At 40.4% G+C, this 25787-nt stretch overlaps 1 protein-coding gene and 1 long non-coding RNA gene across 3 annotated transcripts in view; one reads left to right on the forward strand and one right to left on the reverse strand.

Annotated features, from left to right (window-relative positions):
* The window catches only part of USP32 (ubiquitin specific peptidase 32), a 194360-nt gene extending 173259 nt beyond the window's left edge, over positions 1–21101 (forward strand). For both annotated transcript variants that reach the window (XM_082439890.1, XM_082439891.1), the window contains exons 27-34: positions 3172–3356; positions 7445–7531; positions 9025–9145; positions 13346–13537; positions 15204–15492; positions 17229–17653; positions 18119–18211; positions 18823–21101. In XM_082439890.1, coding sequence (XP_082296016.1) covers positions 3172–3356; positions 7445–7531; positions 9025–9145; positions 13346–13537; positions 15204–15492; positions 17229–17653; positions 18119–18211; positions 18823–18996 — 1566 coding nt within the window. In that variant the 3' untranslated portion in view covers positions 18997–21101. The remainder of the gene's footprint in view (positions 1–3171; positions 3357–7444; positions 7532–9024; positions 9146–13345; positions 13538–15203; positions 15493–17228; positions 17654–18118; positions 18212–18822) is intronic.
* LOC309649794 overlaps positions 1–25787 on the reverse strand; it is a 213070-nt gene that overhangs the window by 179279 nt on the left and 8004 nt on the right. The gene's annotated exons all lie outside the window — the stretch shown is intronic.

The following is a 25787-nucleotide window of genomic DNA, read 5'->3' on the forward strand; positions in this document are numbered from 1 at the left end:
ACAGCCTAGAGCCCTTGCTCCACAACAGGAGAAGCCACCGCAGTGAGAAGCCTGCGCACCACAATGAAGAGCAGCCTGCGCTCTCCGCAAATGAGAAGACCGCGTGCAGCAACGAAGACCCAAGGCAGCCAAAAATAAATAATTGTTTTTAAAAACCCACATTACAATATCACTGCACACCCACCAGAATAGTTATCATTATTAAACAGGTTGACAGTGTTGGTAAGAATAATTGAGCAACAGGAACTCTCATACACTGCTGATGAGAGTGTACATTAATACGGCTACTTGTAAAAATAGTTTTCTAATTAAAGATAAGTAATTCCACTATTCCATTTTGTGTTTTTATGAAAACACAAAATAAAGCCACTAAATGTCCATTAGTAGTAGAAAGGATAAGGAAGTTGAGACATGGTCATATAATAGAATATTATACAACAATGAAAATGAATGAATTTTTAGTTATACCCAACGTAAATGAATCTCATAAACATAATGTGGGAAAGAAGCCAGACACAAAAGAAATACCAATAATATGATTCTATTTATAAATAAAAACTTTAAAGACAGGGAAAATGAAATTTACTGTTTATGCGTAGGGTGTAAAATGATAAAGAAAAGCAAAGAATTGATTACCATAAAATTCAGAAAAACTGTTACCATTAGGAGAAAGGAAGAATTTGTGATTGGGAGGAAGCAAGAGGAAGGCTTTGGAGTGCTGGCTGAATTGTTTCTTGACCCGACTGGTGATTACACAACTATTTGCTCTGTGATAATTCTTTGAAATGCATTTTTTCCCTCCTTTGAATCAGTAACTCCCGAGTTAAAGTGATTTTCTGACCATGTGAACAATGTTCTATGGAACATATTCTAAACAGGATTGTATGAGTGGACATCCTAGAGAATTAAGGGATATATTTGTGTCTTGGAATTTTGTTTAAGCACAGCTCCAACAGGTCCCATCAGCTAAAATAATTGGGGTGATTCATTCATTTCCCCATGTCTTTTTTAATGGAGCATTATCAGATTATATATTAAGAACACTGATGTATTTTTAATCTTTCTTAGAGAACAGCTCTCTTCAGTTATCATGTATATGTTACGTAAAGTGCTTGTAAGTGCTAAAGCATTATATATAGGTTTTTGTAATTATTGGACCATAAAGCCATATTATCAGCTCTAAATTTTCACCTTTTAACCAGTTCCCTGTTTCCAGTTTCCTTCATGATCTAGCAGCTTCTTTGAGAAATGCCTAAAATTGATTTTACCATCTGTCCCAAGTCAACTCCCTTTTCCCATTATTCATGTGAAAGGCAACACCGTTCTTCCATTCTAAAGGCTAAAGGCTAGAAGTGTTCTTAGAATTTTTTCCGCCTTCTAAAACCCTATATTCAGTATATCATCATGCCTTTTAATTTCTTCTTTCAAAATACTACTTGAATTTACCATTTTTCATCATTTTCATTGCCACCTTCTTCTTTCAGACCCTTTGATCTCATGGTTGACTTAACTTTGAAAGTATTTTTCTTCTATTCCCTTCTACAAGATAGAAAAAGAAGGGGAATAAGGCAAGGTAACACAGGCAAGAATATTCAGAGACTAAAGGGAGAAATAGTGTTGTGTTGACACAACAACTAAAGGGAAGTCAGTTTCAAAAAAAAAATTAAGAAAGAAAGATATGGTTACATAGGCCAGAGACATCAAAAAGAATGAAAACTGAGACGTTCGGCTGTGTAACCAAGTAAAGAAATAGGGCAAGAACTTAGCACAGTAGGTCAAGTGAGTTTTTTCAGATTAGAGAAAAAATCGTTAGGAGAGGACAAAAGGACAGTTCCTGGTGCAGTAAAGCTGGGAGCATGCTGAGCAGGTATGGGCCACAGGGCCCTGGGAGAAGTTACCTTCAAGAGGATGAAAATTGTGTGGGTTTAGAAGTGAAATACAGGGACTTCCCTGGTGACATGGTGGTTAAGAATCCACCTGACAAGGCAGGGGACACGGGTTTGAGCCCTGGTCCAGGAAGACCCCACATGCCGCAGAGCAATTAAGCCCGTGCACCACAACTACTGAGCCCATGTGCCACAGCTACTGAAGCCCACGCAGCTAGAGCCCGTGCTGTGCAACAAGAGAAGCCACCACAATGAGAAGCCTGCGCACCGCAATGAAGAGTAGCCCCCGCTCGCCGCAACTAGAGAAAGCCCGCGTGCAGCAACGAAGACCCAACGCAGCCAAAAATAAATTAATTAAAAAAAAAAAAAAGAAGAGAAATACACTGAGAAGAGTAAAGAAATAGTTGCTTAAATGACCTCATTTATTCAGTAAAATAAGTCATCTACCGAGAGTTGGCGTGGAAGAAAAGTAGAAGTTTTAGGAGAGAAAAACTCATCTAAGTTTTTTGATTTTTAAAAAATAGTTCTGAACTCTGTCCACATTTCTGTGGGTCTTATAATAATATAACTACCAACACATGAAATGGGGTCTTAAAATCATGTATTTAGCTAATCTTAAGTGAATAACGGCAAAATAAAATACTTGAGGATCTGAAATAAGAGTCTTTTCACTTAGAAACTAGTGGGTTTATAAGTTGTTGGCTTAGCTTCTCTACTATATAAAGACCAAACTTAAAGAATTAAATGTCCAAGCGCTCATCAGCTTTTTTGAGTAATCCTGCAACTCCCAGCAACCTTTCTATTATACTGAACTTTTGTTTTAAGCCATCATTTCCAAGCTAATTCTGTGCAGTATCTCCATGTTAAGAAATGATAAAAATCTCCTTTAACATACTCAAAGCAAACGTTTCAAAAGTTTACCTTACTTTTATCCTGTCGTGTAATTAAGAATATGATTTTTAATTTTTTTACATATGATTCTGTGTGTGTGAGAAATGTTTATCAGAGAAACCTACGCAGTTTGAAAATATTAAATGCTGAAAACCCAAGTTTGATAGATAGAGAGCAACTCTGAAATTGGCAATACCTCAACCTTTCAGTGATTCCACTTTGAATAACCATTCTCTTCATATTAATAAAAGATGGTCCTATAAATAAAGAGAAGTGTGATAGCGACTAAGTTGAAAATGGTAGTGATGCCTGTTTTTGGCAGTCTTAGAAGAATGAAAGGGAGGAATCAGAGGCCTATCTTCTCCGCTCTTTCTTCTCTTGTTTGTACATACAGATGAGGACAGAACTGTATTTCCTGTCATCTCAGAAGAATCGCCCCAGCCTTTTTGGAATGCCTCTGATTGTTCCGTGTACTGTGCATACCCGGAAGAAAGACCTGTATGATGCGGTTTGGATTCAAGTATCTCGATTAGCCAGCCCACTCCCACCTCAGGAAGCTAGTAATCATGCGCAAGATTGGTGAGTTTCAGGGCATCTTCCTAGATCTTTGGTTTCCAAATGTAGAAAAAGAATTTATGTGAATTCTGTGTGATTTATAGAACCCATTCCATGTCAGGTTAATCACTCCTTGAAGAACCATCCAGAGAACATACAGTTCAACCATTTGGTTTGGTCTTTTGAGTAGGAGAGACTGTACACCTTCCTTTCATCACCTAGACATTCCAGTGTCTAATAATCGTTGTATTCTCTGATCTCTTACCTAAATCTTTCTGGCTAGTATTTTATATGCTTCAGGTAATATCCTTGGCTTCTGTTACTACAAAAGTAGAGAGTATGAATTCACCAGGAAATTTGCATCATCTCAACCCTCTGAAATTCCGAATGGGAGCAGTATCTATACGTGCATATCTATACATGAACTCTGAAAAAGTCTCATGCCATAATAATGATTCAGTTGGATTATCTCCCTACCATGTCATTTTAACAATGAGTAATTTCCTAAATCTTGGTAAAGAAAATAAGCATCTTCTGTTTTTTTTCCATTCCTCTTACCACTGTTCTATTGGATTAGTAAATGTATTTACTTCTAATAATCTTTGGGATTGTGTTGCCTTTTATATCTCATTTGAATTGAAGATCATTTTCTTGTTATCATGGTGCAAGTGGGAGTTCTGCTTCTGTGTTAACTGAGTAAAGAAATTATTTTTGCTGATAGGTTATTTGTTGTGGTATGAGGGTCTTTTGATAATTAGGATAAGGCTTAAGGTAAATAAATTTTAAAGGAAAAGTACAAATAATAGATAAGTGATTTAATTGATGAATGTTGTGTTTAGTAAAAATGACAATAGGGCAAGATTAAATTTGAAGTGAAAATCTAATTGAATTAGAAGGCTTCTAGATGAGGACTTTTCCCAGGGCTTGCTAATGAATCAGATATGGAGTATGAGGGGAGGAGGAATCCAAGCTAGATTTTCAGCCTGAACAATTGTTTGTGAATGCTGGTACCGTTTAATGAAATGAGGAAGACTGGAGAAGGAGTAGGTTTTGGCAAGCGATGACAGGAATCAAGCTAAATTCAAGATCTGTGTTATATTTTCAAGTGGGAAATAGACTTAAGGTCTTTCCAGGAGGTATAACTATAGGTGTCATCAACAAATAGTTGGTATTTAAAGCCCTGAGACCAGTTGATATTATTTAGATAGTAAGAGAGAAGATGCCTAAGATCTAATTCCTGATGCATTCTAGCATTTAGAGGTTGAATAATGGAGGGAGAGACAACAAAGGAGATTCAGAAGGAACAGCCAGTGAAGTAAGAAGAAAACCAGGAGTGAGTAGTGTCCCAGAAGTTAAGTGAAGATAGTGTTTAAGGGAGGACTGATCAGTTTCCAGATGCTACAGAGAGATTAAGAGAAGGACTGGGAATTGACCACTGGATTTGATTAAATGGCAGCCTTTGGTGACCTTGCAAAAGCTGTTTTAGTGGAGCGGTGTAGATGAAGACACAGAGGTTAGAGTAGGTTAAAGAGAAGATGGTCTTACAGACATTCAAAGAATAATAAGAGGGCTTCCCCGGTGGCGCAGTGGTTGAGAGTCTGCCTGCCAGTGCAGGGGACACGGGTTCGAGCCCTGGTCTGGGAGGATCCCACATGCCGCGGAGCAACTGGGCCCGTGAGCCACAATTGCTGAGCCTGCGCGTCTGGAGCCTGTGCTCCACAACAGGAGAGGCCGCGATAGTGAGAGGCCCGCGCACCGCGATGAGGAGTGGCCCCCGCTTGCCGCAACTAGAGAAAGCCCTCGCAAAAAAAAAAAAAAAAAAGAGCTTATCTTTTAGAGATAACACAGTGAAATATTTATGGATGAAAATGATAAAATGCCTCTGATTTTCTTCAAAAGTATCTAGTGGGTCACAGTAGCCAAGAGGTGGAAACAACCCAGAAGTCCATCAACAGATGAATGGATAAACAAAATGTGGTATATACATACAGTGGAGTATTATTCAGCCATAAAAAGGAATGGAGTTCTGATACATACTTCAACATGGATGAGCCTTGAAGACATTACACTCAGTGAAATAAGCTAGACACAAAAGGACAAATGTTTGTATGATTCCACTTTTATGAGGTGTATCTCGAATAGGCAAGTTTATAGACAGAAAGTAGATTAGAGGTTAACAAGGTCTGGGGGGAGGGGAATTTATTATTGCTTAATGGGTAGAGTTTCTGTTTGAGGAGATAAAAAGGTTCTGGAGCTGGGTGGTAGTGATAATTGCACAGCATTGTGAATGTACCTAATGCCTCTGAGTTATACACTTAAAATGATTAAATGGTAAATTTTATGTATATTGTACCACATTTTAAAAAATGGAATAAAAAATCTAGTGGGGCTAGGTAAGGGTATAGATGAAATAAGAGTGGCCAAGAGTTGATGATTAATTGTAGTTGGGTGCTGTTCATTGTACAGTTCTCTACTTTTCTGAGTGTTTATGTCAATAAATTTGAAATTTTAGATTAAATGGACAAATTCCTGGAATTGAGAATCCATGCAAAAGATGATTAGTTTGAGGGACAGTGGATAAGGAGGAAAGTGAGGATTTGAGGGCAGTGATTGGAGGTTTATGTTGGGTCAAAGAATTGTTAGAGTAGTGATACTTGAATAAGTGATCCAAGAAGATAGGAGATGTTTGTTGCAAAGTAGGATGTTTGGAATTGAGATTTTTGGAGATGGTAAAGTCCTTATCATGGCTTCATTACCTTCAGCAGCCATGTAATAGCCACTATCAGTTGACAAGATCTAGAATATGACCATTGGAGAGGGTAGATCAATATAGAATGGAGATTATTGTTGGAAGAGAGAAGGCCGAGGAGTTGTTAGATAAGTTACATTGAAGTCACCAAGAGTAATGATGGACGTGACAGAGAGAAAAACAGTGAACTGGGTTCTAAAATCTTTAGTGAATAAAGAAGAAATGTCCCTACCAAGGAGGAATAGCAAGCAGGTGGTATAATTCAGTAGCAGACGCTACATAGAAACCAGAATTTTACCAGAAGTGGTAAAGAGGAGTAAGGAGGAGACCCATATCACCTTCAGGTTCTGGGGTTTATGAGAAGAAAGCTAGCACTTAAGAGGTGAACTGGAAGCAGAGTCCTCAGGAAAGCCAGGTTTCCGTTAGAGCAAAAAAGTAAAGAAACTTTTTAGAAGAGAGGTGCTGCACAGTTCTCTGCCAGAGTGCTGCCTGGTTGTTTTGTCCCTTTATCTTTCTTTGGATTCCTCACTTACCATTGACCTGGTTTACGTTGACATGATACTGGACAGCATGGGCTATCGATAGTCATTCAATCAACAAGTTATGCAGAAATCTAGGAACTGCTGTGACAGGCATGATACTCACTGTTGCCCTTACAGTGTGTCCTTATCATGGTTTTATTACCTTCAGCAGCCATGCAATAGCCGCTACAAATTGCCAAATGATCCATAAAGTATATTGCTCTTATGTTATAGTCCTTGCATTGCTTCTGATTGGGGCAAGGAGGAATACATTTTTTTTAAGTTGGAGAACTCACAAGGCTATCTTGCAGTTAAGACATTACCCTAAAAATGTTACGTAGCTTATAGCTTTAGATAGTTAAGGCAGGGAAAGGGGGTATCTGCCATGTACCACATCAGGGATTCTGATTAAAGAAGCTTCTAAATATATAGTTAGTCAACTTCTCTAATACCATTATGACCTTTCAGCTTTCTGTGGTGTGTCAGTGTTCTTGTCATGGAAGAGGTCTGGTTTTATGTGAATTAAATCTCTTGATAGAGTTAGGGCTGAAGGATAATTAGCATTTGATTTCATGATTAGCTTATTTCATGAAATTTGCGTGGACCACATGGACTCTCTCAGAGACATCTGGCAGTCTGCTGTGTCTCCCCTCTATAAGCAGGGAGCCCTGAGTGTGGTTGTACAGGGCTGCAGTTTATGGGTTAGGATAACCAGCATTGAGCTGTCGGTGTGAACATACTGCTCTGACAGATGCCCCTTTCTAGGGTTAGTTCAAGAGAAGATGAAAGAGACCTCAACTAAGAAATGTTTCTTATACTCTTTGGTTTATGTTCTGTTTCAGTGATGACAGTATGGGTTATCAGTATCCATTCACTCTACGAGTTGTGCAGAAAGATGGGAACTCCTGTGCTTGGTGCCCATGGTATAGGTAAAGTGACCTTCTGCAAAAGAAAAATTTTAGAATTGCAGCTTCAGATATTATACCTTTTTCATAAGGTTTCCAGTTTTTAGAAGTAATAATGAATAATGAGAAGCTTGAAATAAACTTAAGAGTTCTTCATTCATCTCTTCCCTGTGAGGTCTATAGCTAAGTTTTGCTCTTGAGATTTAGCTGGTTTTGTAAACTCTACAATCCTCATCAAATTCGTAGTTTATGACTAACACTTATCATTCTATACCTTCTGCTCCTTAGATATAAATCAGTTTAGCAATTCTGAGCCCAATAAGACATAGTCTATTTACTAGACCTTGCTGGAAGTCTATTTTTGGTTTTTAGAAGAGTTATGGAGATTGATTGACCATTACTGTCCCAGCTTGGAAAATGCCTGAGTACTGAAGTCAGCCTTCCGAGAAGTGTAATAGCTTTAGCAAACTGAGTCTGTATAGGCCTTGGAACCATGGCCTTTGTCATGGTTCCCTCCCCCGCCCCATAAATTTTTATATATATTTATTTAATGAGCCATTTTACAAACAAGGAAATAGGCATGGTTATGCCAGATAAACTGTCCTACCTCCAAGCATTTAATAACTAAATTTAGAATTTCTTGAGGGTGTATGGTCTCAGATAGCCAATTCCCATATCATTTATTTGCCATAAAGTCCACATATTCATGTGGATTTACAAATGGTTATCAAGTACCTTGAAAAACCAAAGATTTGAGAAGTGATAAGCAGGATTCCCTGAAATAATAATAATTACTAGTACATATTCATGCATTTATCAGTCTGAAGTTAGAAGCCCATGACAAATTGGGACGTCCAAGAAGGAAAGTAGAGAAGTAGAAAGGGGGACTTCCCTGGTGGTGCAGTGGTTAGGAGTCCACCTGCCAATGCAGGGGACATGGGTTCAAGCCCTGGTCCAGGAAGATCCCACATGCCGCACAGCAACTAAGCCTGTGCACCACAACTACTGAGTCTGCGCGCTCTAGAGCCCACGAGCCACAACTACTGAGCCCACGTGCCACAACTACTGAAGCCTGTGAGCCGAGAGCCCATGCTCCACAACAAGAGACGCCACTGCAATAAGAAGCCCGCGTATTGCAGTGAAGAGTAGCCGCCCCCCCCAATGCAATTAGAGAAAGCCCGCAGGCAGCAACAAAGACCCAACGCAGCCATAAATAAATAAATAAATAAATAAACAAATTTATTTTTTTAAAAAAAAGTAGAAAGGGAGAGTTTTGGGGGCTTTTTGGTTTTTTTGTGTTGTTTGGCCACGCCCCACAGCTTGCAGGATCTTAGTTCCCCTACCAGGGATTCAACCCAGGCCGTGGCAGTGAAAGTGACAAGTCCTAACCACTGGACCTCCAGGGAATTCCCGGGGAGGATATTTCTTTTTTTTTTTTTTGAGAATGTTTCTGATAAAGAAAATTTGGATTCCTTCATAATTACTCTTTCCTCAGTAGATCTTTTTTCCCCCTTTAGATTTTGCAGGGGCTGTAAAATTGATTGTGGGGAAGACAGAGCTTTCATTGGAAATGCCTATATTGCTGTGGATTGGGACCCCACGGCCCTTCACCTCCGCTATCAAACATCACAGGAAAGGGTAAGTACTCAAAGCCATCGTGAGATGGTGGTTTTCCTATGTAAAATTTTTCCCAGCTTAACTGTATCATGCCATTTCTATTTTCAGACAGTTTAAAAACAGCTAGAAAAACATTCATTGGCATTCTCTGTGGCACTTAAATATATTAACATGATTATGTGGATGTTTCAGTTTTCCCACTTGTAGAGTTAATTGTATTGGAGCATTGAATTTCAAAAATATTAATAATAAGTAAATCTTGAAACAAAACTTCGGGCGTAATTAAGAAGTTATATTCTCTGGCCATGACATATCAAGCATGCCAGTCTCTCTGCCTGTTTATTAATTATTATTGAAGCTGCAGCATTTGGTAACCACTATTACTTAGCTCAAGTGCATTCCAGGGCTATAGCTGCTACCTTTAATGGGCATAGTGATCAGAAAATTAGAGAAAGAACTGAATGTTTCAAGACAGGGCACCTAATAGTACATCTCCATGCCTGTTCTTCACACTTAGCATTCCTCTACTGCCACTCTGGCTGGAGCAGTTTTTAAATTTTGAAAATGTAACTTCCAAAAGAATACTACCTCCATATCTAAAAATGTTTGCCAAATATTGTTTGAAGGGTAGATTGACTAGATAGCTTGTGCATAGAGAGATGAAGAATCTGGTGGAGATGTAAAAGCAACAGAATCAAAGGAGTTGTTTTAGTCCAGGAAGAGTAGTAGTGGCTTTTGCATTTATATGATTCTTGATGGAAATTTCCTTCACTGTTTCTTAAGGCATTCCCTTTAGATAAGTTAGTAATGAGAATTAACTTTTCTGTCTTTTTTTAAGTATAGTTGACTTACAATGTTGTGTTTCTGGTGTACAGCAAAGTGATTCTGTTATACATACATATATATTCTTTTTTGTATTCTTTTCCATTATGGTTTATTACAGGGTACTGATTATAATTCACTGTGCTATATAATAGGATCTTGTTGTTTATCCATTCGCATATATAATGCACGTATAATAGTTCTCATCTGCTAATCCCAAACTCCCAGTCCAACCCTCCCCCACCCCCTTGGCAACCACAAGTCTGTTCTCTATGGACTTTTCTGTCTTTTTGTGCTATTGAGGAGTGGGGGACTCCCAGTTCCAGACCAAATTCCCTATTTGGATCCCTAAATATGCCCCCACACACCCTAAGGCTCTCACTAGCCAAGGATGAGTACTATTTGTGGATACTTGGCCAAATGAAACATCATTGGGCTAAAGGAAGCTGAAGAGAAGTAGATGTTTTGGCAGATTATGCTCGCTGTAGCAAGGTAGTTCAACAACCTCAACCATGGTTCCTTTGAAGAGGGAAAATTTTAGCAATTGAAAGAAAGATTCTTAAATCTTCATCAGCACAAAATCCAACAGGACATTATTGCGACAAGATACTCCTGTCAAAGATGAACAATTATTTGGCTGTAAATCTCTTTCCCTTTTTAACAAACCCAGTGTGCAATCTGAAAAACTCTGGAGGACATCCTGCTTTATAGGAAGAGGGACCTACGTGACCTGTTAAATCTCATCCCACTTCCATTTTCAGTGATGCTCTTAGGATACCATGGAAACCAAGCTGCTATTGAGATATCCTTCCTTGCTGGGGAATGGGGCCACATGACTAATTTCTTCCTACATGTGGTTTCTTCATGTGCTTGGAGAGTCACGTAGACAAAGGAGATTCAAAATTGAGATTGTTGCCTGTATGTTTTATGGCTTTTATTCCAGTAATTCCCCTTTTAAGAATTTATCCTAGGGAAATACTCTGTGATTTGCTGACAAATTTCATCATAGCATTTGTTAGAATAGTAAAAAATTAGAAGCAACTTGTATTTTTCCCACATTAGAGGCATGTGGTATAGAAATTGGATAAAATATTATGCAGTCATTGAAAATGATGACTACCAGGAGTTTTTCCCGACATACATGGAGAGATGCTTACGATGTCTTGTAAAGTTTTTTATAAAGCAAGATATAAAATTGAAAAAAAAGATATAAAATTGCATACACTGAAAAATCTCTTCATATAAAAAAAGAGCAGAAGAAAATCTGCCAATATTTTGACAGTTTGCCTTTATATTAAGAATATAAAAGGTTTCCTGCCTTTTTACATTTTTCACTGCTTTCCAGAATTTCTACATGAATGTTTTATTTGGTAAGGAGGGAAAAATATAGGCAATTGTGCTTATTCTTTTCATTTTTCCCCTGTTTGGACCTCATATTCCTTAATAAAAAATTAAACTAGATAACTTCTCAGATCTCCCTCTTTTTCTAATAGTCTTATAATGTATGAAAGCTTATTATTTCATTCCTTTATGTTTTGGGCTAAGGATGAGCTTTCAAGCAACTTAGATTAAAACAAAAAAGGAAGAGGGTGCCAATAATAATTTAGACTATTTGAATAATTGTAGAGGATCTGGGAATGGATCCCAAGAGGTAAAGGGAATCGTTATCATTTAGGGAAATTTTATTAATAAATAAAAATTATTTTTGTCCACAGATATGTTTTTCATCCATCTCCTTCCTCCCTGTCTCCATCCAGCTCTATATCCTGTGTGTTCTATAGAACATATAGTCAATAAAAATCAACATTCTTTACTTACTTACTATAATTTGTGGTTGGCCATAAAGCATCCCTGGTAGAGATAATACAGATAATGTTTAACTGGCTGTTAGAAAAGAGACAGTACTATATTTAATACACCTCTTTTTCTATTCTGATTCTAACCACCATGATACAGCATGTTTCCTTTTGAAGCATGTCAGTTTTTCCCTTGGATGACCAGCCCTAAAAATGATGAGAGTTAGTATCAGAAAAGAAGTCAAGGTCAAGCCAGATTTCCCTTCCTAAAAAAAAGAGATTTCCTCTAAGTTCCCCTTTTTAAATAAGCTCTTTAGAAATGGATGGCGATGCAATGATAAAACTCTTCATTGCATAATCAACCCCAACCTTGATAGTTTATAAAAACATTTGACAGCCTGTGACTCAGCCATCTTCTCACGTAGGGAAAAAGTCACACCTGAAAACCTGTTCTAAACTGTGAGCTCAGGAAGGAAAACTTCAGGGAAATTGCCTCAGGCAAAGGCAATTCACCTCCGGAAGGGAGGAGTAATAAGTGGGGTGAGGGACCTGTATGTGACCTGTGCCAAAAAGAGAGGCATTCATTGTTGTACTTGTAGTCCCAGCTCCACCCTGCGACGTGATCCCTGTGGAGTCTCACGGTCATTCATAGTCATGCTATGTATGCCTCACCTGCCGTGGTTCTTGATTGCTTATTAAGTGGCAGCCAAGAATTGGAGAGGGAAAAATCCTTCCTTTCTGTTGCATTCTAGGCCCCTCCTTGTCTCCTTCCTCCTGATTCCCACGCCACCTCCAACATACATCCTTGCACATCTACCCCCCTTTGCTCTCTCCTTCCTCATATTTACCTCCTCCTTGCTTCAAAGCCTAGCATGCTGGTTAACAGGACCACAGAGGTTTGGGCAGGTATTAGGGGTCTTCTCAGCAAAATCAGGCTTTTTTGAGCCTGCTGTTCCTTTTATTGCCATCTCAGATAGAAAGGCACCAAGAGGCAGGAGACAGATAATAATACACATGGTATTTTGATAACTCTGTGTTATGTGGCATCAATATGCAAATGAGTTGTGGCCTGTGAGTTTTAATGCCCTGGGGGTTGTCCTCTTAAGGTTAGCTTTTCTGTATCCTTTCTTATTTAATCCAGATCTGGCATCTGTGTTTCAGTGATATTATTTCTCCTAGCCTCTGTAAAGCCTGCAGCATACTAATAATGTTCTATGTCCCTGCTAAAAAATAAATGGCCTAATCTCAACACCCTGGCTTGAGAGCCAGCCCACATGTAAGCTGTTTTAGGATTTCAAATTGTAAAATAAACAGGCAGTTCCTTGTTTGTTTTTGTTTTTGTCATTTGGAAGCATGCAGAAATTTTTCCCAAAAAAGCTATGGTCATATAAATAGAAATTTGATCAAGGATGTTATTGATGTGATATTTGTGAATAAATGTACAAATGCCCTATTTGCTCAGACTCTAGTTTGGGTTGTATTTTTTTCCTCATGTAAAGTAAATGAGGTTGAGTCACCTAGAAGATGATGCATAGCAGGTGACCATTTTCAACTGCCTCCCTCCCACCCCTTCTCCCATGCCTCCTGTTCCCTCCACCTGCAGGTCGTAGATGAGCACGAGAGTGTGGAGCAGAGTCGGCGAGCGCAAGCTGAGCCCATCAACCTGGACAGCTGTCTGCGTGCTTTCACCAGTGAGGAGGAGCTAGGGGAAAATGAGATGTACTACTGCTCCAAGTGTAAGACCCACTGCTTGGCAACCAAGAAGCTAGATCTCTGGAGGCTCCCCCCCATTCTGGTATGTTACAGTCCCACCTCTGAGAGAGCAAGAGTCTAGCTTGAAGGAAAGAAGTGGGGAACAAATAAGAGTTTTTGAGAATAAGACCCTTCCTGCAGCAGTGTTTAAAACACATTTGCTGTTGCACACAGAGATGAATGGTACTACAGATATTTGCTAGTTTTGCATCCTAAAGAGCATACAGCCTAGAAGGGGAGAGAAGTCATATAGATCAGTAACTGCATTAAGTGCAATATATGAGAAGTGCCACGAGTGGTACAACCTGGTGAATTTGAACTTCAGGAAAAGGTGAAAGCACTTCGGGCTCTAGGGAGAGAGGAAGCTTTAGGCTTGTGCTTTATGGACTACAGAAGAGAACAGAGGCTGAACCTCCGATCCCGCTGTGCTTCATCACATGGCCACAACACGCTGCTGAATTAAATGTGTAGGCACAAGTGCACTGGGGCTTACATATTCTTTCTGATTTGATGTACTTCTGCCTTCTCCATTCATGGATTAGGAGACTCTCCTGTTGCTTGTCAAGAAAGTTTGAGGTGTCAATTCTTCCTATTCATTTAAGAAAGTTTTTTCCTTAAGGGAAGAAATCATATCAAATGTAAGGCACTGGTGTATTTTAACCAGACCTTGTGTGTATTTTTTTATTCATATCTTCTTCCTACTACTCTGTGAGACTGTGAATGTAGACCAGAACAACTTCCCAGGGAAGGATGCACAAGAAATTACTAATGGTGATTAGCTAGCTCCAGGGATGGGAAGCAGAGCACAGGGACAGGCTTGGGAACAGGTAGGTGGAAAGGGGGAAGTTTTTTTTTTTTAATTGAGGTATAGTTAACATGGAATTAAATTCATAGATGTTAAATGTCTAGTTTGATGAGTTTGACAATTATATATACTCATATAACCATCACATAAAACATATCATGAAGTATTGGCTTTTGCAAAACTATGTTTTTGAGGTCTTTAAAGAATAATGAGGAGTAGATGTTATGTTGAGAGCTTGGTGGGCTTCTGTTAAATCCACACACCAGCATGCCCCTTACAGAGGGGTTCTCTTTATATAAACAGTAAATTATTAAGCATTTAGGGTAGAGGGAGCCACCCAAATATCTGTGCCCACAGTAGAGAGCATAATCACACTGCGTAAGGCTAGAGGAATTCATTGCTCTTGAAAAGAAGAAGAGAAGCCAAAAAAGAGAAGGGAGATTCTTATGCTCTTCAGGACAGTGAAACTCCGTGGTAGCAACCAAAGGATGTGGTAAGAAGGAAGAGGCCTCCTATTGGAGATTGGGTAAGTTTCATCTGTAAAAAACGCCTCCATTTTTCTTCAAAACATTCAGTATATAGTATTCTATCCTCATGAGTGTGTTTATGAATGGACCTTCTATGATATTGGAGAGAGGTAAAGGTCGGCGTGCGTCACAAGCCCAGAGAACATGCAAGTGTAGGCTCCTAGGATATTGAAGGAAATTAGGAGGATTACCATGTTAGTCATATAGCTAAAGGGCAGTGGCCTGACTGTTAACTATGTTACATCATAAAATGTATTCTTTTGGGGGAAAAAAAGTTGTATTTTTGGAACATTTACGTGTATTAGACTTGGGGTTTTTTAATGTGTATTTTATATCTTCAGAACTCTTTAATGCAACTGTTTTCTATTCTTCTCCAGATTATTCATCTTAAACGATTTCAATTTGTAAATGGGCGATGGATAAAATCACAGAAAATTGTTAAATTTCCTCGTGAGAGTTTTGACCCTAGTGCTTTTTTGGTGCCGAGAGACCCAGCTCTCTGTCAGCGTAAGCCACTCACACCCCAGGGGGACGACCTCTCTGAGCCCAGGGTCCTGGCAGGAGAGGTGAAGAAAGTGGATGCTCAGAGCTCAGCTGGGGAAGACAACACGCTCCTGAGCAAGAGCCCATCCTCGCTGAGCGCCAACGTCATCAGTAGCCCTAAAGGTGAGGAGGCCTGGGGGACTTCACGGAGCCCAGACGTCACTCTGCAAGGGGCTCTCCAGGGATCCCTCTAGGCTGCGTGTTTCCCTGTTTTCCACTCTGGAGCAACAGCTTGGTTGTACAAGGAACCTGTCTGAAATGTGACTTTTAGCAAGAAGTACAGCCTCGCTAAATCTATTTTCTCATTCATAAAATGAAGATAATGCTAAATTCACAGAGTGAGAAATTGATACATCAAGAGTAAAGCACTTTAGGACTTCCCTGGGTCCAGTTGTTAAGACAGTGCTTCCAGTGCAGGGGGCATGGGTTCAGTCCCTGGTCAGGGAACTAAGATCCCACATGCCATACTGCATAGCCAAAAAAAAACCAAAAAACAAACAAAACATTTAAAAAAAGAAAAAGAGTAAAGAACTTTACATAGAGCCTGACATTTGGTGATCATGAATGATAGTTGTCATCCTTGTTCCCTTACAGCAGGGGTTCTCAAAATATAGTCTGGGAACCCCTAGAGAGTCCCTGAGACCCCTTCTGGAGGATCAGAACTATTTTCATAAAAATACTAAGTATTTGGGGGTTCCCTGGCGGTCCAGTTGTTAGGACACAGTGCTTTCTCTGCTGTGGGCTAAGGTTCAATCCCTGGTCAGGAAACTAAGATCCCACAAGCCATGCAGCAAGGCAAAAAAAAAAGAAAAAGGAAAAAATACTAAGTATTTGCCTTTCCACTCTCATTCTCTCACAAGCGGAGTCAGAGCCAACAATACGTGTGATATTGTCAGTGAAATATATGCTTGTGTGGGACTTCCCTGGTGGTGCAGTGGTTAGGAATCCGTCTGCCAGTGCAGGGGACACGGGTTCGAGCCCTGGCCCGGGAAGATCCCACATGCCAAGGAGCAACTAAGCCCATGCACCACAACTACTGAGCCTGCGCTCTAGAGCCCGAGAGCCACAATTACTGAGCCCGCATGCCACAACTACTGAAGCCCGCGTGCCTAGAGCCTGTGCTCCGCAACAAGAGAAGCCACCGCAGTAAGAAGCCAGCACACCGCAAAGAAGAGTAGCCCCCACTTACCGCAACTAGAGAAAGCCTGCGTGCAGCAACAAAGACCCAACGCAGCCAAAGATTAATTAATTAATTAATTTAAAAAAGAAAGAAAAATATATGCTTGTGTATTGTGTTTTTCAAATTCCTCAGTTTTAATTTCTAGTATGGTAAATATTGATAGATAGAATTTACATAAACAAAAGTTCTAGAGGTCCTCAACAATTCTTAAGGGTATATAAGGGGGTGGGGAGCTGTTTATGGCCTGCTACTTTACAGGATTGTTGTGAGAGGTAGAGATAATAGAGTTCCCAATATCATGCCTAGCAATAGTAAGTGCTTGATAATTAGTGATCGTATTTTTTAATCTAATTTTACAAAGAAGAAGAATATGTATTTGTAAAACTCCTTAGTCTAATATTGTTTTGAACTGAATCTGTCCTAAATCATCTTTCTGCTATTTTCTAAGTCTGTACTTAGTTGTACTTCACATTTTCAGGACATTGCTGCCTTGAGGGGGTTGGCGTTGAGGAAGACAAGAATGTAACCTACTGTCCACATAATAGGAATAAAGCGTAGCCAGTCAGGACGCCCCTGTCTTTACCTTTATGTGTACACTTGTGAAGTTGACTTCATAGTTAGCATTTGGTGGCTGGTTTAACTTGTGGCATTTGGATTTATCTTTTCTTCCCTTTCACAGGTTCACCTTCTTCATCAAGAAAAAGTGGAACCAGCTGTCCCTCCAGCAAAAACAGCAGCCCTAACAGCAGCCCTCGGACTATAGGGAGGAGCAAAGGGAGGCTCCGGCTACCCCAGATCGGCAGCAAAAATAAACTGTCAAGTAGTAAGGAGAACTTGGATGCCAGCAAAGAGAACGGGGCTGGGCAAGTTTGTGAGCTGGCTGATGCCTTGAGCCGAGGGCACATGCTGGGGGGCAGCCAGCCTGAGCTGGTCACCCCGCAGGACCATGAAGTAGCTTTGGCCAACGGCTTCCTTTATGAGCGTGAGGCATGTGGCAATGGCTACAGCAATGGTCAGTTTGAAAACCACAGTGAAGAAGACAGCACCGATGACCAAAGAGAAGATATTCGTGTTAAGCCTATTTATAATCTATATGCAATTTCGGTAAGTGGTTTGTTGTATGTACTCAGAATGATCTGCACTTTCAGTGGTTTGTTTGCTCATCTTCATTCATTCATTCATTCATTCATTCATCATTTTTTCAGGGCCTGCTTATTTGCTGGGCATTGAGCTTGGTGATAGACAAAGTTAGCAGTAGATATCTTGGCCTTTTGGGTAGAATCCAAGATGCTCACAGTGTAATAAAGGGAACAGTCGTGTAATCATTATAACCGGAGTCACAGGTTCAAGTCATTCACAACTGTGTGTTTCTAAGGAATTTTTGCTTTCCAAAAATAATTACAGCAATAAAATGGTAAGATTCAGAGTTTTAAAATTTTCAGTTTTCCTCTTTGATTTGTTTTTGGAAGAAGGAAAACACTTTTTTTTCCCAAAAGTGTTTTCCTGATTGGATCCTAGTACTGTGCCCTGTCAACTACTAATATACCTCCACTTTCTTCTCTCTTATAGTGCCATTCAGGAATTCTGGGCGGGGGCCATTACGTCACTTATGCCAAAAACCCAAACAGCAGGTGGTACTGTTACAATGACAGCAGCTGTAAGGTAAATATCCCCAATCTTTGAATAAAAGAAACAAATGTCAACAGAACTGGAGGGCATTTGTTGAAACAATGGACTTTCTCCTGAATAGGAAATAGTTATTGCTGTTAGAATCATGAAAAAAGAAAAAAGAAATTCCTCTAAGGGAGAATCAGTATATAGATGCCTTCAGTATAAAGGAATAAAAGTGATATGCAGGGAATTCCCTGGCACTCCAGTGGTTGGGACTCGACGCCTTCACTGCGAGGACCCAGGTTTGATCCCTGGTTGGGGTGGGGGCAGTTATGCAGAGCAGAGAATGAAAACAGTGAAGAGGAAGAAGGTATTGGTTATAAGAAAAATTTCTTATCTTTTGAGCTAGTAGAATTTGATGGGTTGTTTTGTTTCATTTTTTGTCATTCTTTTGACTTGTCTATGGTATGAATATTTCCCCAAAACAAACATTGAAAATAATGGGTCTTATTTTAGGGGCAGGTATGAGATAGCCAAAATATTAAGCTGATTGGAAGCAATCAGGTTTAGTAATTAAAGAGTGTTGGTCCTCCCTTCCCTGGTGAGGATTAAGAGCCAGCATAGTGATGGCTTTTTAGTTAAAGCCTTTCTTGCTCCTTCAGGAACTTCACCCTGATGAAATTGACACCGACTCTGCCTACATTCTTTTCTATGAGCAGCAGGGGATAGACTATGCACAATTTCTGCCAAAGATTGACGGCAAAAAGATGGCAGACACAAGCAGCATGGACGAAGACTTTGAGTCTGATTACAAAAAGTACTGTGTGTTACAGTAAAGCTACCACTCTGGCTGCTAGACAGGCTGTGATGAGGGAGATGACTCCCCGTAGCTGACATTGGGCAAAAGCGTCGCTGAAAGGCAAGCTAAATGTGTAGTTATTTTATCCTGTGACCCTGAAGCACAAAATAAAAATCCTAATTAAAATAGCAGTTAACATAACAGTAGTAATAATTTTGTTTGGAAGTGTCTCACACGAGCTCCCTGGTAGAGAACTTTCAGGCAGAGCCCACCATTAGCCTGTAAACAAAAGGGTTTGGCACCAGCCCCCTGGGACCAAATAAGAACTAAGTTGTGCTTGTCCAGATATGAACAAACATGTAGCAAGTATAGTTTACCAATAATCATAACAAAATACTAAGAATTTCCTTGGAGTCAAAGTAAAACAAAAAATTGTAGTGTTGTCTGGGGACGACATGATATGCTACCTCCTTTTTCCTGAAGTTTTATTCCACTGTAGTGACTGACACGATGGAGAAAGCAAGATCACAAAGGTGTGCGAAGGATTCTTACAGCACGGACACAGATTTTTCGATTTACTTTTTAAACCATTTTCCCACTCTTTTTATGTCTTTATTGCTTTTTGTTTTTGTTGTTGTGTTTGTGTTTGAGACACAACCAATCACTGGTGGTAGCAGAGGCATATATAAGTGGTAAGTCTGAAAGGGAGAATCTCTTAAGAGTTGCGTGCCTTCTACCCAGGGCCTTGGTTGGGAGACCCTGCAGAAAAAAAAAAAAAAAAAAGCATCCTGGGAGATCCAGCTAAAATAAAATAGCCCTCCAGATAGAGGCGGCCTACTTTGAGGATACTTCAAGAGCCCTCAAAAATGTTTACCACCACTGCTGAGTGTGGGAGGGGAGTTGCCAAAATTTGCACCATCTTTACATGCACTGTTGCACAGAGAGCTTCTGAGAGGGAAAGTGGCAACAAAGCTAGATGGTATTTTAAAATTAGTGGTTGTTTGTTCTTTGTTTCTTTGTTTTGCACTTTAAAGAAAGAATACGTGCAAATGAACTTTTCAGAACTTGTTCATATTTGATGGCTATAAGGGCTATAAATTAACTTAATTGGGGTATTTTCCCCCATCATATTAAATTTAACAACAAAACACATCCCAAACATTGATAGTGTATAAGTATTTTTAATGAAATTGGTGGTTTTAGGAAGTAAACTTTTGTTTGCATGTCCATATACTTTTTTTATTTTGGTGTTTGTCCTTTTTATTTTTTATTTTTTTACATTTCACAGTAGTGGTCATCAAAAGTTATGTTTCTTTGCTCACTTCATTTTTTTCTTCAATAATTCAAGACTGGAACAAAAGTATATAAATGTTATTTATTTCAGGCAACATTTTTTTCCTGTGTTGTTTTTAAATATGTATTCGAAGTAAATATTTCACTTTTTTTTCAGTCTTTTTTTATTCATCTGGACCCTGGAAGCTGATTCTCATTAATTGTCAGATTCCATTACCCTTCCTTCCTCATAGATAGTAGGTACCAATGTAATTAAGCATTTGTGTTCTGATATCTGAGGTCGGTTGCTATCCAGTTCTTCTCAGAGCATTTGGAAAGGTTGTCATAAATGGCTGTCTAAGTTGAAACCCTATTCAGAAGAAGACTATAATCGCAGGTAGGAAGGAGTGGCCTAAATGGTATAATGTGATAAAGTCAGACAAAATGCAGACTTTATAGTTTCATGATTTTCAGTGTATAAAATCTGTCCATTCCTAACTGGACAAGTCCCATGAAAAAGTGGAAGATTTTAAAGAATTTCCTTACAGATGTTTTATTTAAGCAGGTAGCACAATCTACTAATGTTGTTTGATCTGTGTTGGTTATATTGGTTGTAATTAATTTTTTTAATTCATGATTAGCAGAAAATTTATTAAATTAACTAACTACATTCACTTTGTAAATTACTGTATAAAACTTGTTGACAATGCACTGACTTTAGAAAGATGTTAATGTACATAAATAGAGTGTAAATAAAATAGTGTTGATGTACTGAAATACGAACTGTATAAAAAAGTATTGGTAATTGTATATGGAGTGTAACTGTTTATCTGTAACTATTATCCAAACAAATTAAATACTGTGGATGCATCTATGTGCTGTTTTTCCTCTATACAAGTAAGCACAAAAAAGTCAAATTCTTTAGCCTTCCTCTCTGTGACCCTGTTTTAATTCTCCTAACTTGAATAATACCTACCTGACTTACAGAGTTGGAGGTTCTATCTCTGAGGGAATGCAAGCTGTGTTGAAGGTAGAACAAGATACCTGCAGTGACCGGATAAATTGATTTAAATTTGGTTCACATCCCTGTTAGGAAATTGCTTCGAAGGTATTGAAGGGGTTGGGGAGAAGGGTGGCTTGCTGGTTTGGAACTGAGAATTGATGAAGGAGGTTTCGCAATAGTTTTCCTGCAGATTAAGAGATAAGGTGAAGAAGAGGCCGACTTCTTATTTGTATAATACCTTGAGATGATCCTGGATTTCTAGGGGGCTCTGAGAAACCAGGGATGTCCCTGGTTGTCGTTCTGGGAGATCTCCAGGGAGGCAGTTGACAGTGTTGAGAAGAGTCGAAGATTTAGAGTTGTGGGTCCTTCACATTCAGTCCTATCTATTTACCTTTAAAATCAGAATACCTACCTCTGGGGCTTATATTAAGTAAATGAAGTATATAAATGCCTGACACAGTTTCTTGGGACGTGCTCGATGAATGTGAAATCTTTCCCCCATGAGTTCAGTCCTATACAAGGAGGTTTTTGTATTCCCTGGCCGTACTGACACTAAAAGAATTTGATAGCTCTCTGCTCACATTCTGCAAAAAACAGGAATACACATTAAAAATGTATAGAATGAAACATGTTGAATCAGCAGCAACAGTAGCTTGTTTAAGGAAACGAACAAACAGAAAAAGGATCAGAAAAGTCATCAAAAATGAAGCACGGCTTCCAAAGTGCGGTCTGTGTCTCTGGCTTTTTAAAAGACAACCTTGAGTATCTTCATCTTTGTATCTCAAGCATTGTTCCTGGCACATGGAAGGTAAATAATATATAAAATAAATAATATTTTAATGAAAAAAATAAAAGACAATCTTGAAAAGAAACAGCATACAGAGATGGGCAGGCATTTTATTTCTGGTTCCTGAATGGCCCTGTAAATTGAGAGTGGTCATCAGCCTCTCTGGCTAAGGCAGTTCAACATGGAATCTCCCTTCCACTTGGTGGCATTGCTCACTTATGGGTTCTTTTCTTAGTTGTAGATACCATTGAATTGGAGCAAGTAGATGAATGGCCACATTTTCTCCAACTATTTTAAAGGTTGACTATAGAATTTTACTAGGCTAGAGCCATAATGCGCAGCTTAGGGAACAGAGATCCCAGCTTTCCTTGATGATGTACCACCAGGTTTCTTAGTATTGAAATCAGAAGGTCAGAAACACACCTACGTCTATGATCAGAGACCCATACATGATAGAGCAATAAAAAGAGGTTGCCTTTAGGTTTGCCAAACTTCCTACCAGTGGAAAGCAAGGTAGTAAATAAGAGTGCAGGAGTTGCAAACTCAGAGACCTATAGGGACCAGGTTGGGAACAGAGTGTAAGAGAAGCTGGTCCAGCTGTGGATGAGAATGGGGAATAGTGGTGAGTTGTAGGGCACACATCCTTCTAAAGGCTCCATTTGTTGCCATGCAGGAATGCGGGCCCCAGTGTTAGACCAAACCTTTTTTTTTCCCCCCTAAAGAGAAGCCAGAAATCCAGATATTTATACAAAATATCCAATTTAGACATGTTGGCAGGTTTGTTTTTTAATTTTTAAACATTGTCCTGTCCAAGTAAAACATACTTGCAAGCCAGATACTAGCCACCACTGTTATGCCCTCGGGTAAGTAGGAAGGTCATGGACTTGGAGAGATTCTAGGTCTTGCTATATTACAGCAACTGTGCACTAAAACAAGTTCTTTGGACCCTCAGATTTGTCATGCCCAATGAGAATACCACTTTACTTCAAAGGATTATTATAAGGAATAGATAATGAATGTAAATAGGCACAGGCCCTGACACCTATTGGGTACTCAAATAATAGTATTCTTTCCCCACTTAGAGAAGCAGAACACAGGTATAACATAACAATAATGTTATGCTCAAGTTCATTACCAGTCAAGAAGCGTACAGCTAACGACATATGAGCACATTCTAGGTACAGAGCTCTGTGCTAGATTCTCTGGGGGCAGCTGTTCCCAACCTGGCAATTCATGAGCATCATCAAAATCAACTAGGAGCTTGTTAAATGTGCTGATTCCAGAGTCCCACCCACATTGTCATATTACATCTGTGCTCTGTGCCTATTGACACCCAGATTTATGAGATCATCTTCTCCCAAGCAGTCCAAGAATCTGCATTTTTTAATATAAATTTATTTATTTTATTTATTTTTGGCTGTGTTGGGTCCTCTTTGCTGTGCGCGGGCTTTCTCTAGTTGGGGCGAGCAGGGGCTACTCATTTTTTTTTTTTTAATTAATTAATTTATTTATTTTGGCTGTGTTGGGTCTTCGTTGCTGTGCAAGGACTTTCTCTAGTTGCGGCGAGCGGGGGCCACTCTTCATCGCGGTGCGCGGGCCTCTTGGTTGCGGTGCACAGGCTTCTCATTGCGGTGGCTTCTCTTGTTGCAGAGCGCGGGCTCTAGGCGCGTGGGCTTCAGTAGTTGTGGCTCACAGGCTCAGTAGTTGTGGCGCACGGGTTTAGTTGCTCCGCGGCATGTGGGATCTTCCTGGACCAGGGCTCGAACCCGTGTCCCCTGCATTGGCAGGCTGATTCTTAACCACCGCACCACCAGGGAAGCCCCAGAATCTGCATTTTAATAAGTTCCTCAGGGGAGATTCTTTTGTAGCCAGTTGGCACTGTCCTGCAGATTGGTCATTTATGGAAACCACTGCTCCAGGGAATGAATCATTACTTCCAGTCTAATTAGGGAAAGATGATATGCATATGCACACATGTAAGGAGGACTGGTAGGTATAATTGTCTCCGATGAAATGCTGACTGAGGACGTTAGACAGTAGCTGTTGGCAGAGTACTTAGGGAAAACCATATGGGAAAGGGAAGTGAGCAGCGCCGTGAAGCAAGACCAGGATTTTCTTGTCAGAAGTGTGCAGAGCAGTGTAGCAGTCTGAACAGAAAAGGCAGCCGAGGTGGTGCGTTCCAGAGGCTGTGGAGGCCGTTTGAGGTGAGCTGAAGGTGCACGAGGAGCACAGTAGAAGATAACAAGCAGGAGAAACCATGTTGTGAAGGCCTGAGAAGGTCAGACCTGCTCTCATAAAAGTGTTTCACATTGCCAAGTATTTTGGTATGGTTGCAAAACATTTTCCCATGGTTTTCATTAAGTACACACTAATCTGAGACCACTTAGTTATAAACAAATTTGTGTTTTCTATAACTTAACTTTCTCTTTTTCAAATACACAATCCACTTCTGCTGAAATTTCTCTTGATAATGAACTTTGGACTTTACCACAAGCCCAAGAGGAATGCAGATGGAAACTAGGCTTCAAGTGCTCCAAGAAGATCAAAGGAAGTAGAGGAAAAAGAAAAAAGGAAACCGGCAGGAAATGGGAGGAAAACTAGAAGGGCTGTGGAAAAAGAGAAGGAAGGCAAGCCAGAGAAAGGAGCCCGCCTAGTGTGGCCCGGAGAACAGAGGAGAGGAGGACCAGGAGGGAGAGTGGGCTGGTGGCCGTGTCCAAGATCCTTGGAGGCCCCGGGGGCGGGCGTCTTCAGTTCTTCATGGCGGGATCCTCTTCACTGATGGTAAACCCCAGCGCTCACTGGGGTTATAGAGAGGGGGCCTTCTGTATTGAGGATGAGCAGGGAGCCCCCCAGGATGGATCAGGAGATGCCCGTGGTCAGCAGGGCTGCTCCAGCCCCTAGTTCAGGGCCGTCATCTTAGGTGACCCCACAGAAAGCCATGTTGCTCTGCTTCTTGCAGAACGGTGTGACTTTGGAGTAGGTCACTTGTCTCCCCTGCACCTCTGTTCCATTGTGAATCATGAAGGGTTTGCCTGATGTCAGTGGTCTTAAACGTTTATTTTGAAACAACATTGGGGCAGGACCCTTTCCTCCAATTGTATTATTTTTATGTATAATTTTATTTGTTTTATTTATTTTTTGACTGCGTTGGGTCTTCATGGCTGCGCGCGGGCTTTCTCTAGTTGCAGCCAGCGGGGGTTACTCTTTGTTGTGGTGCGGGGGCTTCTCTTGTTGTGGAGCAGGGGCTCTAGGTGCACTGGCTTGGTAGTTGTGGCTCGTGGGCTCTAGAGCGCAGGCTCAGTAGTTGTGGCTTGTGGGCTCTAGAGCGCAGGCTCAGTAGTTGTGGTGCGTGTGCTTAGCTGCTCCACGGCATGTGGGATCTTCCAGAACCAGAGCTCGAACCCATGTCCCCTGCATTGGCAGGCAGATTCTGAACCACTGCACCACCAGGGAAGCCCCCTCCAACTGTATTTTATCTGAAGGACCCATAGCTGAAGCAGGTGAGGTTGGAGTTGCTCAGGTTGAAGTGAGGGTGGGGGATGGGGTGCTGCTTGAGCAGCCTCTGGGAACTCTGGATCAGATGTTCAGTAAAGCACCTGGGGGCTTCCCTGTTGGCAGCAGTGGTTAAGAATCCACCTGCCAGTGCCGAGGACACGGGTTCGAGCCCTGGTCCGGGAAGATCCCACATGCCCTCGAGCAACTAAGCCCATGTGCACAACTACTGAGCCTGCGCTCTAGAGCCCGAGAGCCACAACAACTGAAGCCC

The sequence above is a fragment of the Balaenoptera physalus genome (assembly GCF_965194825.1).
Source record: "Balaenoptera physalus genome assembly, chromosome: 20".
Lineage (NCBI taxonomy): Eukaryota > Metazoa > Chordata > Mammalia > Artiodactyla > Balaenopteridae > Balaenoptera > Balaenoptera physalus.